General features: G+C 37.1%; 1 protein-coding gene across 4 annotated transcripts; it reads left to right on the forward strand.

The window, feature by feature from the left end:
• The first annotated feature begins 3 nt into the window (after positions 1-3).
• On the forward strand, positions 4-19,171 carry mbpb (myelin basic protein b). 4 transcript variants are annotated; one of them, XM_077527154.1, is made up of 7 exons: positions 4-152; positions 12,975-13,079; positions 13,218-13,244; positions 13,580-13,609; positions 15,411-15,494; positions 15,594-15,612; positions 18,052-19,171. In XM_077527154.1, exons 1-6 carry the CDS (start codon positions 33-35, stop codon positions 15,594-15,596), a joined length of 369 nt encoding a protein of 122 aa, XP_077383280.1. In that variant the 5' UTR covers positions 4-32; the 3' UTR covers positions 15,597-15,612; positions 18,052-19,171. The 4 variants fall into 4 exon arrangements, with proteins under 4 accessions (XP_077383280.1, XP_077383279.1, XP_077383282.1 ...); XM_077527153.1 differs by lacking the exon at positions 15,594-15,612; XM_077527156.1 differs by lacking the exon at positions 13,580-13,609.
• Positions 19,172-19,605: the final 434 nt, after the last annotated feature.

Below are 19,605 nucleotides of genomic sequence, written 5' to 3' on the forward strand. Positions count from 1 at the left end.
GTCAACATCACCACTAATTCCAAGTCTCAAGTATGGCATCCGCAAGCAGCTCCGCGCAGGCCGCCTTCGGGTTGGGCCGCAGGAAGAAGAACCCCGGCGTTCTGGATCAGATTGGGAAATTCTTTGGAGCCGACAAAAAGAAGAAGAGCAAGGTGAGGGTGCAGGGAGAGTTGAAGTGAAAACTTCAAAAGTATCTCACTTCATTCAATCAATTTCTTCCAGAACCACTTTTTACTTGTGGCGATTTAACAAATCTCGAAATAATTTGGTGCAAAAAAAATCATCTTTGGTGTTTCCGTTTAATTACAGACGCCGTTGTTATCTTTGAGATGTGAATGTTCATAAAATAATTTTGGCTGGGGTTACAATGCTTTTATTGTATTATTATACGGATATATTTCTATGTTCTAGTGCTTATGTTTGAATGGTACTAAAATCTGTGGTATTATTGTTTGGTTGTATTTAGTTAATGTTGTACAGGTGATATAATTGCAATGCCTCTGTTTATTTAAACATTTTATGATTGGGATTTACGAGCCAACGTTTTACAGGTTTGGGATCTCCCAAAATGATTGTGAAAGATTTAACTTGTTGCCAATATTATAAATCTGCAATATTGTGTATTCAATGTGTGACCTTTGGGAACTTATAAAGCTGAAGTAGGAAAACCCGAGGAGCATAATTTCGCAGTCCAATAAAAGCAAAGCATCAAATTTTGTGGGCTGATATTACCTGTCTTTGTTTTCAGATGTAACAATCGCACAATTTGGTGAAGCATGTTTTTTATTAGACAGCTTATGATACGCTTCTCTAAAACATACTTTACATCAGAAGTATTTGGACAATGAGTGTTTCAATGAATCTAATGTCAATTTATACAGTATGATTGAATTGTAGATTTTCATATTCAAGAGGTTTCACAAGAAAGATGGCATTTACTATGCCAACCGTTTTATGCAGTTGACCTCCAATTTTGGATTTATGTGATTCATCGGTAGAATTTGGAAATGTGATTCATGTTCACAGCAGTACAGCGGACAAGGGGTTAGCGTTTTTGCCTCACAGTTCTGTGTACGTTCAGATTTCAAATTGTCTCATAGTTTGCATGGTCTCCCCGTTTTTGCAGGTACTCCGCCCTCTTCCCACATTCAAAGTTTGGTTAATTGAAAAATGAATTGGCCTTAGGTGTAAATATGAGATTGGATAATTGGATGGTTGTTTTTCTGAAATATAAAATCCTCTTCTTTTCCTTTTGGCTTGACCTATTAGCGTTCACCTTTTCCATTAGGGGTGTTAAAAAAAAACGATTCGGCGATATATCGCGATACTACATCGCGCGATTCTCGTATCGATTCAATAAAAAAAAAATCGATTTTTTTTTTTTTTTTGAGCTCAGAATTGTTCATTCGGTAGTCTTACCGATTCAACGTCTTATCATCATTGCCTTTTTGTGTGTGTGTGTGTGTGTGTGTGTGTGAATCAATTTTTAAACTTCCATTTTTAATGGAAAAATATTCAACAAAACGTCTGACTTCGGGTTAGGATTCACACCTTGAGCATGGAAGAATGTTATATGAATGGAACATTAAGCCTTAGTATTTTATTTTAATGCTGTTCAAACATGAAACAGATTACAACCTCTATAAGACTGAAATTTCAGATAAATAAATAATACATTTTCATAGAAATCTTACACTCTACAAGCTTACTGATTAGTATTTTCTAAATTTGAATGAAAAAAAATCGCAACAATCGACTTATAAAGTCGTATCGGGATTAATCGGTATCGAATCGAATCGTGACCTGTGAATCGTGATACGAATCGAATCGTCAGGTACTAGGCAATTCACACCCCTATTTTCCATCAATATAAAATGGTCAAATGAAAAAGAGCCAAACACTCCTTTACTTGTGTGGTGACTTGCACACGCATCTATTGCGCACTGATTGTAACTATGGTAAACAGGCCATGGTAAACAGAGGACTGTAAAGGCAAAAATCATTATCCAAATACTTCTGTACCAAAGTATATTTGTTACGCAGCATTTCATTTCAGTCTGCATGACTTTCTGCAGTCGTGTGTTGTCAGAATTCCAACATTTTGCTGTCAGTAACCACTCTATTGCATTATTATGATCTACATAATTGGGAAAAAGCAAAATATGTTTAGTTTAGTGGTTGTCTTTGTGGCTACAGTAGTTATCAGCATCGACTAGTTTCCAGTTTCCAAACATGATGTACCGATGTCTCGTCAGCTATGACACCACAGCTGTGATACATTGAAGCTGAATCTCTTGTAGTTCAGTCAGAAAAAGGATGCAGATATTTTCCTCTTTTTTTTTCTTTTCTTTTCAACATGACTTTTCAAGGGAGTAATTGTGCCACAAACTGTTTCCCATTGGTTAATTAGTCCTGCTAGTCAATGCAGAGCACATATCAGTATGCTTTGAATAGATAATCTTCCCTGTCACCTAATATGATGTCAACAAGCATTCTGGGAGATAGCAATTATTAGACATTTGCCATAAATATTTTGTTCATATCTGTTGATCACTTTATTTTATTTTTTTCGCTTTGGCCAAATCATAAGCTTGTCAGGGAACACAATGAAACAAATTGTGAAATTTCATGCTAGGTAACATGCGATTTTTGCAGCAGTATTTGTTGGATTTTCTCATTATGTAACTTGCATACAGTAATATAAACAGTTTTACAGTTAAAAAAAAAAAAAAAAAAAAAAAAAGTATAGATATTGATCTAAATGTTTTCACCAAATGTTTGCCTTCATATAATTAGTATATGTCTCAAGATGCAGTTGGTCCACCTCTGTTGCCTCAAGCCAAAAGGAACCAAAACTTTCTGCTGCAACTTCTCATTCACATCAATGATTCAGCATGAATACAATTTTGCATTTTATCACTAAAACATGTACAGTGGTAGAAGCCATTATATTAGCGTTTAACAAAAAAGAAAGACTTGAATTGCAGGAAAAAAAATGTTGAGCAGTGGCTATATGAATCTGGTTCTATCAAAAGAGCTCACATTGACATCCAAATGAGACTGTATTTTAACCCTAGTGTCTTGGATGGAGGAGGGAGCAGAGGCACACTCTCCCTCCCTCACATCAGTCGCTTGCCTCAGGTTCACGTCTTTGACCTCCGAGTGTCAACTTCACAGTGGATACTTGTACTGTATTTGTTTGCTGTGACCAGTGAACTGTTCCTAACCTGATCCTGTTCTCAGCTTTTGAATTACTGCTTGATTAAAAATATTTAACAACTGCATTTGTGTTTCTTTTGTTTTGCTATCTAAATTATCTTCTATGTTCTTCTGTTAAAATAAGAATAACCTTACATTTTTTAACCTTGTGTTCTAATTACTGACCAAATAATAATAACAACCGTGTTGCACTATTTTTGAAGTAACTTTGTCAAAGCAAGAAATATGACAGTTGTATTGTGTGACCCAAGATGACTGACTGTTCTTTCATTGAGCTAAGTAAAACAACTATAATATAGGTATTTTATTTTTTTTACGGAGCCCCTTTGGTCTCAGGGTCTGATTTTTTTTTTTTTTTGCTAATCTGTACCCGCAGTTTACTAATCTGCACCCAGAGTTTAGTAAACTCTACCCACGGTTTACTAAACCGTACCCACGGTTTAGCGCTTCTGTTGCGTTATGTAATACGCATGCGCACGCAACGTTCGAGTGGCTGCTTGACAGCAGTATGAGCAGCGAACGGCTGCTTCTTTTCATTTTAAACTGTAGATTTATGGATTCAGTTGATGTGTAATGTTGCGCTTGTGCCACTGTGAGGCGCTCGAACACTTCTTTCTTTCTTTTACTTCCGTGTTAAGTTTGAAGGCTGTTGAAATGCAGACGTGTATTGTTGTGCTCCGCAATTAATATGCCATACTTGGCTAAAGAAATTTGCTCTTTCATCCGAATGCATCGTTGAGCTGCCAAAACCAGTCTACAGTTTAAGATTAAAAATAAATAAATACAAAAAATAGCAGCCGTACGTTGCTAATACTGCTGTCAAGCAACCACTCGAACGTTGCGTGCGCATGCGTATTACATAACGCCACAGAAGTGCTAAACCGTGGGTACGGTTTAGTAAGCCGTGCATACGGTTTACTAAACTGTGGGTACAGATTACTAAACTGTGGGAACAAATTGCTAAACTGTGGGTACAGATTAGCAAAAAATAAACAAATAAAAAAAAAAAAAAAAAAAAAGCAATATACAAACCCTGACACCAGAGGGGCTCCGTAGATTTTTATCTTTAAAAACAACATATTCCAACACTGTTTATACCTTGTGCAAATTTTATGATCAGTGGTTGTCTTTGAAGGCTCAGATCAGAACAAAATGCATTATCAAGGATTACCCTGTAATGAAAAACAAAGATGTCTATAAAGATGATTTCATTATTTCAGCTGTTTGCTGTATATGTTTGACTGCAGAAGAGTGTCAAGCAGGATTCCGAAGATAATTTCAGAAATACTGTCATTACCAGCCCTTAATTTATCTCACTATTTAGAGGAAGACATCAATTCAATTATGATATTAATTATATAATAATGTCCACTAAACAAACCACATTCAAATGTTATGACATTTGATTGACTTTGCATTCATGATAGTGGAAACAGGGTCCTGTTCAGATGTGGTGCCCAACTTGTCATGTCTCCTAACCAGAACACACTGTTCTGTTTTTTATTTATTATTTTATTTTTTTGTAGTTATCTTTTTTTTTTGTTTTTTTTTTTCCCCCAACCTCGGAACAAATTTGTTTTGTAGAGGAAATGTTGGCTCTGAATATTATCAGTCACAGACAGCATTAATGTAGAATTCAAAAGTTCAAAGTAATATAATAATAAAAAAGTAATATAAACAGTAAAATTCATAAATTCACATGTCCAACTAAAGCGCAGTCTGATGCACTGTGGGATATGAATGTCGTGCATGCTGAATATTGCTAACAGCCTCTCAAAATAGCCACACTCATTTTGTAGCTATTTCTTCCATGACACTTGATTTAGTGTGTGTCGATGAATAATACAGTACTCATGTACACTACAGTATATTGTATGTGGAGCCTCAAAACTTGATAAAAGATTGCAGTTTAACCATTGCATCATGCCGGCAGGTGTGTGGTTCTTATTGCGTCATCTGCATTGAGCAGCTGCAAACTGTTTTTTGTTGTTGTTTTTTGGGTTTTTTTTTTGTAGAGAACAGAACACATACGTCCCTTTGAGCCTCTTCAGTGTGCAGTGGGTCTTTATAACCCTCCACAATTGTGCAGTTAAACCTCTGGTGCATCAGGCTCCACAACTGAGTACGGCATACTGAAATTATCATTTTTTTAAATCAAAACAATTCAGTATTTGTATGAGTTGGTAGCCATGTAAATTGAGACTAACCATTTCTCAATTGGCATTTTTGTCAGTTCATATGTCCTTGTAATTTCGTGAAACGTCATCAGTCATAACCCAAGTACTGTTCCGTTTGAAATTTTGCATAAACCAAGAACAAATGGAATACCCAATGTTGTTCTTGTTTGTTTGCGTAATACATCGGTTGGATGCTTAAAGGCTCTGTTCGGAAAATGCAGTCTTCCATGATGCATTCTGTGATGCTATCATGGAAATAAATATCAAAGTCCGGGGAAATGTCACAAGTACACAGCTGGTTCCTATGAAGTACGTTCTCGAGTACCAGACTTGGCGAGTTCACGTAGAACCGTACTCTGCGTTCTTGATATTGATCAAAGAAAACGTTCCGATTTTTCTAATGAGACAATTGGGACCCCAGATAATTGGATGTGTTTTCCTAATTGTCTGGGGGTATGTCATGTAATTGTCAATATTTGTACAACTATTTATTTGTTTTTATTTACCTCTGTCTGGTCACTGCAATGAGTTGACATTTGTGGAGTTGCTTTTGTAGCAAATTGGGTGAGTTGTGTCACTTGAAATGTACATGTAAATACGATTTAAGAAAAAAAGAAAATCTGATTGAGAAATGAGCAAGTGGGATAATCTGTCACTTTCAATGTGTCATCCTTCAGATGGTCCTAAAGTGAAAGAATCGAAGAGATAGGAAAGGTATCGTGTTATCCACAAATGAATTATGTGAATTGTTATTCATGGCCTCTAAATGCTGAATTCAATATCATGTATTCTGAAGTGATATATATGACCTCGTGGTGGCCTCCAACCTCAGAGGAGGCACTTGTGATCATTAGCCTGCCCTTTCCTTTATTCTGCAATACGCAACTTGATTTTTTACCTGAATGCTAAATGCAGTAAAATATAATTTCTTTGTAGAATAAACTATGTGATACCACTTTCTTAAAAAGCGCAAACTAGTGAGTCATTACTCTTACCTAATTTTAAAAAAGAAAAAAGAAAAAAAAGAGAAAGAAAATATAAAATAAGCATAAAAGTAATGCTGCCATCTTTCTGGCAACATGATCTCAAAGCTATCAGTCGACCATTTGGAGTATTTATTTCAGTTAACACCATCAACAGCAATTTTGTTTACCTGTCAAAATAATTAAGCATTACAATTAAAAATATGCATCGAGGCTTTGTACTAAATATTTTAATATAATATTTTTCCCATTAAATAGATTTAGACATAAATGAACAACAACAACAGCCATTGCTGTTTCACTGAATTGATATACGGATTGTTTGCACTCTGTTGCAGACCACAACAGCAAATCAAGAAGGTGTTTCTGCCGTCTATGGAATACAAACACTTTCTTCTCCTCTTTCAGCTAGTTGATGAGACAAACCGACCTTGAATTAAGGCAGCAGTGTCGATTGTGACTGAGGAAATTGTAGCCTATACACTGGCTATCCGTAAAGTCTACAAACCCTGTTTAAATGTCAGGTTCTTATGAAGATGAATACTTTCAAAACTGTCTCCACCATTTTGAGATCGATAACCTGTATAACTACATTTAAAAAATATATGTATGTATATTTTTTGACAGAAAGTAAAATCAACTGAAATAATGTGGTTGCACAAGTGTGCACACCCTCTTATAACTGTGGATGTGGTTGTGTTTAGAACGAATCAATCAAGCACATTGAAACTTATGTTAAATAGGAGTCAATAGGAGTAATTGATGACAAATAAAGTTCACATGTTCTACTGAGCTTTTAATATTCCTTGCTTGAAGGAAAAAGTCTGAAGGTATGAGATTCCTCTGATACTGTGGATGCCTTTTTTTCAGACAATGTCTTGTGCTGTAAGATGTGACCATATAAATGGCAGGAAAAGCTGACTAGAAGAACTGAACTTTATTTGGGTTTAATTTGAGGAATTTTATTGTTAAAATTCTGATGGTGTGTGCTGACTTCCCTTTAACATGAGTTTGAATGCTTTTGGTTAATTCTGAATACAGCCACATCCCCTGTTTTGCACACGTATGCAACCCAAGGTTAATTTAGTTAAAACTAACGAAATAACTAAAACTAAAATTCGAAAAACAATTTTAGCGAAATAAAATAAAAAACAAAAATGCATTTTAAGAAACTAAAACTATCTGAAACTACATTTTATGATTACAAAACTCACTGTAATTGTAGCAAAAAATGTCCTTCGTTATAGTCTTTGGTTGAATTGAATTGAATTCATGAACCTATGGGGATGATTTTATATGTAATTTTAAATAGATTTATTTTGATATTAACTGGAATAAGGGCGTTTAACAGTGTGTCACACAGAAGTGATGTCATCTAGCAGCAGCCAATAGAATCACACCTTCAGATGACATCGCTCCCATGTTGTTTTTTAAATATTGCACACAAGTAATACACTTTTTTTTAAACTAAAACTAATACTGAAACTAACTAAAACTAAGCATTTATTAAGTAACTAAAACTAATATAAACTACCGTATTTTCCGCACTATAAGGCGCACCGCATTATAAGGCGCACCTTCAATGAATGACATATTTTTAAACTTTTTTCCATATATAAGGCGCTACAGTAGAGGCTGGGGTTACGTTATGCATCCATTAGATGGTGCTGCGCTAAAGGGAATGCCAACAAAACAGTCAGATAGGTCAGTCAAACTTGATTAATAGATTACAAACCACATTTCTGACAACTCCATTCACTCCCAAAATGAATAAACAGCTGTTTTATTATTTTCTCTGAGGTAAAGTATTAGTATTAGCTAGCGATCCAAGATGGCGGGATCTTCTGCGCATGCGCGTCACCGATCGTGCAGGGTCACCGATAGCGTCTTGACAGCGAGACATGTTGCGGCTCAATATTGACCCATATATAAGGCGCACTGGATTATAAGGCGCATGGTCAGCTTTTGAAAAAATTGAAGGCTTTTAGGTGCGCCTTATAGTCGTGAAAATACGGTAACTCAAATGAAAATGCCAAAACAATAATAAGTTAACCTTGGTGCAACCTCATTATCTGATTTAAAAAAAAAAAAAATCTCTCTCTCACTCTCTCTCTCTATATATATATATATATATATATATATATATATATATATATATATATATATATATATATATATTTTTTTTTTTTTACTTATCGGTACACTATACAATATGTCTAAAATATTACTTATTTTTATTAAATTTTTTTACTGCTGTACATGTCAGTCATACTGTAGGTCACGTTACTGAGGGTGTATTGTAGTCCTACAAAACAAAAACGTAGACTTTGCGTAGACTTTTTGGATCCACTGTAAATTTCTCATCAACTTATCCAATTATTACATGTAGGCCTACTGTACACAATTGCCCCTGCATTCCTGCATTTCATTGTCATTAAAATATATTTGTAACAATTTGAATTTGAAATCAGAAGTCATGTAGAAGCACGTCCGCCTCCCAGTTCTGAGGACTCCGGTTTGAGTCCAGGCTCCGGCCTTACTGGGTGGAGTTTGCATGTTCTCCCCGTGCCCGCGTGGGTCTTCTCCGGGTACTCCGGTCTCCTCCCACATTCCAAAGACATGCATGGCAGGTTAATTGGGCGCTCCAAATTGTCCTTCGGTGTGCTTGTGAGGGTGAGTGGTTGTTCATCTCTGTGTGCCCTGTGAGTGTCCTTTTTATTGACTGCTTATTCCTCACAAGGGTCGCGGGGGGTGCTGTAGCCTATCTCAGCTGTCTTTGGGCAGTAGGCGGGGTACACCCTGGACTGGTTTCCAGGTAATCGCAGGAAAATTTGTAGTGCTTCTGTGAAAAGCAAAAAGTGCCATTTGGAGGGCAGAAATAGAAAATAAAAAAAAAATTTCTTTCTCTAGTTCATTAAAATTAACACATTTAAAGGCTTGACCCTAAAACACTACAAACACTAAACAACCATTTTCAAGTAAGGCATCCAATGATCGGGCTTTTACTGACTTTGCTCTAAAGTGAAAACATTGCCATGTTTACCCGGCTTTAATTTTTTCTATACTTCTACGGTATATGTTGAGTTAGCATTCCAGAACGTATTCATTGAGGTACAAGATGTTTACAAATAAATTCACATTATGGGTCCACAAAAAATGTTAGCATGCTCGCTGTTAGCAACTCTTCAGCACTGACATGTAATTTGTCCAGAAATTGTCTCTAGTCTCTTCATGCCTTTTCAATACGGTACATCTTCAACATTTTATAAGATATCCTTTTCAGAAACCTGTATGAGAAGCACACATGCACAGGAGAGAGTCATACATCAAAGTCTGAGACGCTTCATTTTCTTCATGTGCTTAGCTGAAAGAGCACATGCTGAGACGTTCTTCCATATCCCTCCTTTGATCTCACCAAGTTTCTATCCTATCACATACAACATCCAGACTGCTACATTTGGGAAAATCAGGTTTAAGAGAACATCAGGTCACTGGCAGGGCTTCAACAATAAGGTGGCTGCACTATTTCAAACAAAATGCACGATGAAAACGCACATCAAAAGCCCTTTATGAACCATGATAATCTCCTAATGTGTGGTCTGCTCACCCTTCTCTTTGTTCCACACTTCTAATCACAAGCATGATTGTTATTAATGAGGTCAGAGAAAAGGATGACTCACAAATGTACTGCCTGGGTGGAAAACTATTTATTTTTCTCGAACGCCTGCAGCAATAATGATCTTATACCAAATGATCATTTCTAACTTCAATTCCTTTATGAAGCTCATTAATTATGTTGCTATAATTAACCAATGTGCTAGGAACAAATGTTTGAGATTACAGTAATAATTTAGATGTTTTCTTAGCCCACACACAAATGGAACTGCCATTGCCAGCACTATATTTAATGACATTAATTCAATACTTTAAATATATACTGTCCCCCAAAATTGTGTGTATTTTAGTGACAACAGCAGAAAAAAAGTTAAACAAAAATCCTGGCTGATTCTGAACTACGCCATTGTTGCTGTTCTAGTTCAGGGCAGCAGAATGTCCAAATGCCGTCATCGACCGGACACTTCCTGTATGTTTTAGATCAGGGGTCAACAACTCCAGTCTTCAAGGGCCCCTAACCAACACGTTTTAGATGTTCCCCCTCCCCCAACACACCTGACTCAAATGATCAGCTCAATATGAAGCTCTGCAGGAGCTTTATAATGATCGTGATCATTTGAATCAGGCTTGTTTATGAGCTAGCTTATAAGCAAATTTAGCTTGTAGCAAACGTGTGTGATGTCATGCATGCTGAGATTACGCCTCTGATCAACTGCTGAAAGGAGACTGATCATGTCCTCTTTCATCTAAAAACTGCTTCAAACAACAAACATCAAAGCGTATGTGGGGATGGAAGAATGTTGATTTGTTGTGATTGTATTGTATTGGTGTTAATATTTTATGTTATGGTTTTATGTTTTTTGTGTTCTGTAAAGCGCTTTGTGACAGTTCAGGCTGTTTGAAAGCGCTATATAAATAAACGAGTTGAGTTGAGTATTGGAGGAGGGAAACATCTAAACCAGGGGTGACAAGCCCGGTCCGCGAAGGCTGGACGGAGTCCTGCAGGTTTTGGATGTTTCCCTTCTCCAACACAACTGATCCATGAACAGCTCATCAGCGAGCTCTGCATAAGACTGGTAACGAACCTGTTAATTGGAATCAGCTGCAGTTGGAGTAGGGAAACCTCTAAAACCTGCAAGACTCCAGCCCTCGAGGAACAGTTTGCCACCGCTGATCTAAATCATCAAGCTCTGCAGACACTTGATAAGGATCCTAATCGTTTGAATTCAGGTGCAACCAGCATGTTTTGCATTGTTTCATCATCATCAGGCATCTGTGGAGCTTGCTGATGAGCTAATCATGTGAATCGGGTGTGTTGACGCATAGTGGCCCCCGAGGACCCACTTTGGACAGCCCTGTTATAAGTGATTGCACACTGAATTTTTGTGATTAAGCATCACAAGGACCAGCAAACCTTTGCTTCCATGGCAACCCAGGAAATGAAGGTCAAGCAATTTCTATCTACTTTAGGGATTTCCATGATGTTGCCGTTCCATTTAGGATGGACCAGATCAGTAAACCAAGCGAAATGTCAAAGTAATTCATGTCCCCACGTGGATCATTATAAGTCTGATATGCAATACAGTATCGTAAAAGGATTTTATTGCTGTTTTTTCTTTTTCTTTTGATATTACTTTAACCAGGTAAAATAAATACATAAATGATTGAGATTTAAGTATGATGCAAAAGTAGTGATTTGTAAATATGCCAGTGAATAAAACAGCATGAAAAGCGAGGCCGCCAGCCAAATGAGAATAAAGAAGCCGATGATGAGGAAGTGATTTAACATTTAAGATGAACTGAGAAGTCTGTGATGTGTTCAGTGACAGCAGTTCCTGTACAGATGTGTGACTGTAAATAATGTCACCCGAATCTAAGACTGGGGAAAATGTTGTCAGCAGCATTTACTGTCTAAAGAGCCTTTTAAAATCCAAATAAATACCAAAAATCTGTTTGGAGCCACAAAAAATTTGACCATTGTGATGAACGAAGCAGTATGTTATGGTTGTTGAATGTACTGAGAGCACAACAGCTAATTAGAGCTGCACCATAACGGGAAAATATGCAGCATCCAATACTTTGAGGTTCATTTTCTTCTACCTTTCGTCTTCCGTTATTGGATTTTGTGTGCGTGTGCATGCGTGTATAATTTTTCATACTTTTTTTTTTTTTTTTTTTTTTTACTTTGATACCTTTCTGTCAACTTTATGACATTTTTGGCCATTTTATGGACAGTTGGTAATTTTCTGCCCCTCTTCTGCCTTTTTTGGGCATTTTATAGCTATTGTTCTGCCTTTTTTTGCGATTCATTTTCTGACATTTCTGGCAATTTTGTGGACATTTTATGGTAATTTTCAGGATTTCTTTTGTTTTTGGAAATTTCATGGATATTTTATGGGGATTTTCAGCTTTTCCTCTTCCTTTTTGTAGAATGTATGGTCACGTCTATACATTTTTAGGTATTAAAAAAAAAAAAAAAAAATCATCTACATTTCATCTCTCTTTTTCTGACAACTTAAAAAGTTGCACTCAGACATTGTTTGAATATTTAATTGTCCATTTTTTATTGAATCATTTATTCATTGTAAGAATATTTAATGTAAAAAAATTAATAAATATGTAAAAAAAAAAACAACAACAACAATAATTTCTACAACTTTTTTAGAGATCCACAGGGACCTACAGGATAGACCATTAAAAAGAGCCACATGTGGGTCTAGAGCCGCAAGTTGCAGACCCCTGGCCTAGAATCTGTCTTTTGGCCTTAAAAGACAAACAAAACTTGATCCTAAAAAGTAAAAGTATAACTTTTAACTTCTTCACAAGACTTTGAAAACAGGGAGTGGGGGTTGAAAGGGACAGAACTGTTGATAACAAAACCAAGAAATGAGATATTTGTTAGCTGTTTGTGAGTATGATTAATAGGAAACATTTGGGCCAGCTGGTTCATCGTTTGCCCGACATTTTTGTCTCTTCTCAGGGTTCTTTCCGTGGTGCCCTCTCTCCCGCCCCCCAGAAAGCTTCTGCCACGTCCCCTCGTAAGCGGGGGCCAGAGAATGCGGTTGTCCACTTCTTCCGCACCATCGTGAGTGAAGTGCAGCTCTGACGGCTTCTCCTGATTGACTTTGCGGCAACATCTGTCTCCTTGAAACTCTGCTGCTTTGTATGCACTCTCACTATCTCTGTCCAAACTCTTCTCTTTCTCCCATTAATTCCCTCTCAGGTTTCTCCAGCCCCCCCAAAGTCAAGGGTGAGTCTTCAAATGTGACACACAGTGATGAATGCATTTACACCAAATGGATAGTATTGATTATGATATAAAAATGAGAGCAGCATTGGCAGGTTTGAATCTCAAATACATGTTTTAGATACAGTGAAGACCTTTCCTCTCTTTTCTCAGTTTTAGTGTGTCTGTTTTAGCATTAGCGTTTCCCTCTCCCCCTTCTCCCACTGTCTTTTTCTCATCCACCCTTGCCACCCCGCATGGTCCTGTGATTTCTTCACTTCCCTCAGACAGACTGGCAATTCTAACAGTTCCTTCTCCCTTTTACTTCCTGTCCTGTCCCTGTCGCTTGTCATGTCCAGTGGAGGGGACTAGCAGCCAAGATAGGTCTGGTAGGTGCTTTGATCACGCCAAAAATCACACTGGTGTCATGGCTCATTTAAACAATGGGTCAAGCAAGGTCATCCTATCAAGCCTTCACGCATGATGTTGTAAATCTGTTTTCCTTTAGTCTACATCGACCACTTCAGCCATTCTGCCTAATTGACTTCCTGTCGGTTTTGTTTTGTTAACATCTTGACCATCTGCACCCGCTTAACCAATGCATACGTGTAAGTGAGTATGTTTGTGAGTGCTTTATGTAAATTGTACATAGCTTGGGGAAAAACAATATTCATTATGATAGACATGGTACCAATGGGTTGCAACTAAATGTCAGTTAAACCTAAACGAAATGGCAATTTTCTCACATGCTGATAATGAGTAATGCTATTAGTGAGCTGAAATGTCGATTGAATAAACCATCTGAGGGCGTATTGTCGATAATCCATCACAGCACATGACAGCAACCTCCACATCAAATTCCCCCGCAGTGGCTGTATACCTGTCAGAGCAATCATCATCACATCAGAGCAATTTGACAAATCACACATTGCTTGTACAGTATACACATACACATGTGGTGTGCAAATCCATCCATCAGGTTAAGAATGTACTGCCTACCATCTGGAAAAGCATTGAATTCATCTGCTTTTCACTATATGTCGCTAGTATAAATAGAAGAATAGAGATTGGAAAGACTTTATTTTTGTGTTTGACATGTTTTGATTTGCAAACAGTTGGGTATTGAAATGTTGCCCAAATCAATTGTGCTTAGCTCAAATGTGTCAGGAAATGAACACAAAAGGCTGTCACGACAACAGAGAACAGACTCCTTGTGAGCTGATTAGTATTGTTTTTCTTTCTTTTTCTCTCATGCGGTCGGTGTCGGATAGCGGTCAGCGTATCCATTATCACAAGAAGATACACCAAACATTTGAACAGTAATTACACAAAATCAAATCAAAAGATCATGTATTGTATTTTTTTAATATAAAGTTGTCAGAAGTAGTCTACCAGAACATTTGTGAGTAAGGAGGTTTATGAAGACTCTAAATTGTCCATAGCGGTGAATGCGAGTGACGTTTTTTTTTTTTTTTTGTCTATGCAGTATGTCCCAGTAGCATGAGGTGCATTTGAGCCGTGGGCCTTCGCTTAACTCTTAAATGACCTAATATCCTCCTCTTAACACTATGAATTACATGTTGTAAAACAACATTGAGGAAACACAGTATAACTTCACATTTCACGACAGAGAAACAATGAGACAGTTTGCATGTTTGCGGAAGAATACCACAAAACAAAAAACAGCAGTAGTTAAGCCATTATCCTCCATTACATCAACTCCAAACAGTTGCTAGCGCTAGCTAGTTGTTGCTACTTTGGTAAATAAATCCTTTTACAAGTTGAAATAAGATTGTGTTGGCATATCTATCCCATTCTGATAACATCCTGTTATTCTTGAAAAGTTTGCTTTGAAAATGAACTTTTAATTAATATCCCATAATTTCCCTCTCTTGTACTGCCCAGAGCTTCTGCTAGCTAGTGTATAGGGTATCATTTAACTCTCGCCCAAAGTCTGCCAACTCTAAACGTAATGGTGTAGAGCAGTATAGAAAATGGATGGATGTGAATGTCTAATTGTTTAACACATCACAATGTGTTTACCATTGTCATCTTTTACTTTCTTTCCATTCTTCGGCAGTAGAAACAAGCTTGTTTGATATCTCATCAATCTGAAATTCATTTGTATGAACGATAACGAAAGTTTTTCATCCTCACTTATGCAACTAGATCCTTTTATTCTTGTTCCAGGGTGACCAGAAGTCACAGTCTGCTAAAGCCAAGAGGTCCAGTGGAGGAGATGGCAAAGGCTCTCTGACTAGGATCTTCAAAATGGTAAAGAAAGAAAAAAAACGTTCCTTATTTAGTTTCCAAAATCATATTCTTCTTATAGAGTACAAAATTGTTTTTTTCTATCCTTTGTTTCTACTTCAGTGATGATAACAACATAAGCGTGAGTAACTAACTTGCTTGTGTTCAAGGTTGAAAAGCTAAAAAAACAACAACAACAACATCCAAATCGCATTCAATCCACAGCAGCTTTTGACCTCCGATTGCTTTGTGCAAGTGCTTTTCTAATCCCGCTGGAGATGCCAGATTTAGTTCTCATGGCAGGGCCCACAATGGGCACTCATTTTCATATGGTTTTGCTTTATCATCAAATACTTTTCAACAAGCATTTTTTCCTTTGACTCATGTGGCTAACGTAGCTGCTAACTTCATCACAATGAGCAAAAACATTGTAAATGTAGTTATGTTTAGCAAAATATTACTTTATAAATTACTATTCACTGATCAACCACAACATATTAGACATGGAACAGCAATACCAGAAACATATTCTTATTTGATTAAATTGTCTAGCTATGCTCGTAGTAAACGTTCAATGTCGATATATGTGATTTAAAAAAAAAACAAAAAAAAACGCAGTTTTGATACTCATGTCAGACTTTGCTATTGGAGTTATAGATTACATTATTCTAGTTTTTGCATTAAAGAAAGGAATTTTCAACATTTTGATAATCTCCAACCGCATAAGGGTCAAATTAAAATAATAAACATCCTTAAAGGGACAGTGTGTAGAATTGATTTTTCAATTTTCATTAATTTGTATGTGTGTGGTGGGGGGTTAAGTGTTAATTAGTCAGCCAGTCGCACTGTACCTTAGTAAGTTTCACACCTGCTATAAGTGGAATGAAATTTCCCTGGGGTTTACATTCTCATCTGCAGATGCTAAATTGCAATTAAGCTACATGAGAGTAAACACAGATGACAAACATATAATGTGTCTAATTAGCATTGACTCACTCGTGTTACACTATCCATCTCTTTTTCATAGGCAAATTGAAAGAAATCACAGCAGGGTTATGATTTTAATTACCTTTTAAATATGTTTTCAATTAATTTCTCCTTTCTATTTATATTGCAATTATCCTGGTCTTTCGTCTGTCCAAAAAATAATGAGTTAATAATGAAATGCACCAACCACCTGTTGAGCCTTGTTTTTTTATGAGGACTTCCATTATAAGCAGTCTATATAGTTTTTGATTTAAAAAAAATAAATAAATAAAGCAATATCCTACTGACTACCAGCGATTCAAATTTGTCCTCTGTGGTGGACCTTTTTAAACCTGAATATCTACCCAGTGCATGCGATTGAATGAACTCCTTTTTGTGCTCTATAGAGGACACTCAGAGCCTTCCAATGATACCAAATGTGTAGGGGTAGGGCTTTGCTCCCTTTGATTGCATCATAAAAGAAAATAGTTTCCCTCAGGGCAAGCACTTTTTAGGGAAGAGGAAAAGTAAGTGTATAACACTTTTTATTGAACAAATTTAGGCTTTAAATGTTAGCATGTTTTCTATAAGACTCTTAAGAACACCTTTAAGTATTGTTTGAATTATTTTAACTGTATTAGAGCCTAGCAGTTAAGTTTTAAAACATGTCCTCTGTAGTGGACACATCATAATCACATCAATCACATCAAAATAAAAACCTTTTTTTTTTTTTTTTTTCCAAAAAATTTCTTTTGCGTTATTCCAGTTACTCCACAAAGACTGGGGAATATCAAAATAAACGTGATTGGATAATATTTTCTTTTTCTGGTAGTCATGAGGTTAGGTGGGAAAAGTACAGAGTGTAATAAAGATGCAGCATTGACAACAAAACCAAAAGAAACTGAGGTTATTCGATAAAGGTGCAACCTCATTTACTGCTGTAAAAAGTTTTCATTGGAGTGAGGGAAAAAAAAAAGTTGCTTTCAGAATGACAACTCTGTCACTGATGAGGAAAATAGAAAAAAAAGCTGGCCAATATTATATGTGGAACCAAAGATATTCATTGTCAAATGAAGCCCTATTAAACCAATATTAGAGACACTAAATGAACACTTCATAATGGGTCGAAATCCTGAGAGGCAAAAATATTCCTAATAACAAACCTGAGCTATCAGGTTTCCACTTCTTTAATTTCTCAAAGTCGAATGTCTTGTGTAATCAAATTTGCTTCTTTAAAACTCAGTATTATCTTTCCATCCTTCCATGCATCCATCCGTCTGTCTGTGTACCGCTTATCCAGCTCATGTATGTATTCAATCATTCATGTTACCGCCATGGAACAGCAACTGCTGCATATGGAACATGTTTGTTTCACATTATAATGAACTCAAAAGTAGCCTTGAGAGTCATTTGGTCGAGAGTGCCCAGCTTGTGGATGAGGTCATATCTCTGCCTAGCCAAAATGTGGAATTTTGATTGAAAATGTACAATATGAATATATTGTCATTATTGTGGTTGTAGCAGTGTGGAGCAAACTATTAGTTTGTAGGTTGAAAATATTGTTTGTGGAACTTTTTTGACACACCTCATCGTTCATGTCTTGTCTGTCGCACAGGGGAGCCGCAGCTCTTCTCCAGCCAGACGCTGAAGTTCCCACATCCCCTTAGAAGAAGACAAGAACAACAATGAGTAATGTGGGCAAGGAGAGGAAGAAAATAAAACCTTGTGACCTTTAAAACTCACCTTTGCGATAACACATAATATTGTATCAATCCTGATTTTCCTGCCGTGTTGTCTCTTCCCCGTCGCTGGCTGGCAGTCAGCCACACAATCTGTTACCCTGCCTGCGTCATTTCCCCACCCTGACTTTGAAGCCGCTCTCGTGCATCCTGAATGACACCTGCCATAGCTGTATATGTACTTGACTTCACTAAAAACAGTTGCTGAGCAGAATCAAATTTGGATTGTGAGAGGAAAGGCCAGTTGAAGTTCTAAACTTCTAAACAGGAGGCTGCTCCTTGTCTTTGTCTTGTCACCGTGTCTGTCATGTCCTTACACTCTCGCTGTGCACATAAACAGCAATTTGTGTTTTGATTTTGTGATCCATTTAACTACACTTACACTGTCAAGCCATTTTGGTCCTATTGTTTTCAGGACACCTCCCCGTGTTTGTCTGCTAAGTGTGATGTCTTCAATGTGGTCTGCATGTTTGTCAATTGTGGTAATAGATTGACATCCTCAACTATTTAAACTATTCTGCAATGACAACTGAAACAATAACTTAGACATGACGGCACATTTCAGTTTTCTTCGGCGCGCGTTGCTAGTCTTTAAACGTGCAGTTACTGCCTCGGAGAAGTCAGCTTCTTCTGAGTCCATTTCTGCCTTCTGTCTCTCTTCTTGCCTGCTCAAACCAACTGCTGTTTCATTTTTGTGGATTACTGGGAAAAACAAAAACACAATTTTAAAAAGGTGCTCCCTGACTAACTAAGCGGTCATTATCCATTCCTTGGAGCTTGTGTCTGAATGTCAGAAAACCAAATACTGTAATGGCTCACAGAAGACGTCACAGATCACATTCATTCCAGATGAATTAAAATGCAGTTGTGCGTGCGTTAAATGTGGCATTGATCTACATTGTGTGTCTGTAAATCTACATTCAATGCGTCCTTAGAATGAATGTAAAGCCCCTCCTATTTTAATAAATTGACTTACCTGGAAAAAAAAAAAAAAAAGCCCTATATCTTGCATAACGTGTGATGCTTTTTGCAAACACTCCTGCTGTCTTCTGAGGTTATGGTGAGAACAAATTCATTGTGTAGATCCACAAGAGAACGAGAGAGAGAGAACTCATAGTACCCATTTGTACCCTACATTCAGTCTTCTGAAAAGCAGGAGCAGACCTCTTTCATTCATCATTCACCAACAACACACCATCTTCGTCACATTAGAAAATCTACTACTTTTGAAAAACTGATCAGCAGTAGATCTAATGGCAACCTGCACTGGAGCTCTCTCACATTTGAACATGCTTTGGTATTGGAACTCCATCCATCTATTTTCTTAACCGCTTCCTCCTCACATGGGTCGTGGGGGGTGCTGGAGCCTATCCCAGCTGGCTTCGGGCAGGTACATCCTGAACTGGTCGCCAGCCAATTACAGGGCACAC

Source organism: Festucalex cinctus, chromosome 7, assembly GCF_051991245.1.
Source record: "Festucalex cinctus isolate MCC-2025b chromosome 7, RoL_Fcin_1.0, whole genome shotgun sequence".
Classification (NCBI taxonomy): Eukaryota; Metazoa; Chordata; class Actinopteri; order Syngnathiformes; family Syngnathidae; genus Festucalex; species Festucalex cinctus.

Excerpts from the sequence above, each read along its gene's own strand:
- mbpb (XM_077527153.1), top strand. The coding sequence starts at position 33 with ATGGCATCCGCAAGCAGCTCCGCGCAGGCCGCCTTCGGGTTGGGCCGC. Across the intron at positions 153-12,974 it reads ACAAAAAGAAGAAGAGCAAG|GGTTCTTTCCGTGGTGCCCT; the intron begins GTGAGGGTGCAG and ends GTCTCTTCTCAG. Across the intron at positions 13,245-13,579 it reads CAGCCCCCCCAAAGTCAAGG|TGGAGGGGACTAGCAGCCAA; the intron begins GTGAGTCTTCAA and ends TGTCATGTCCAG.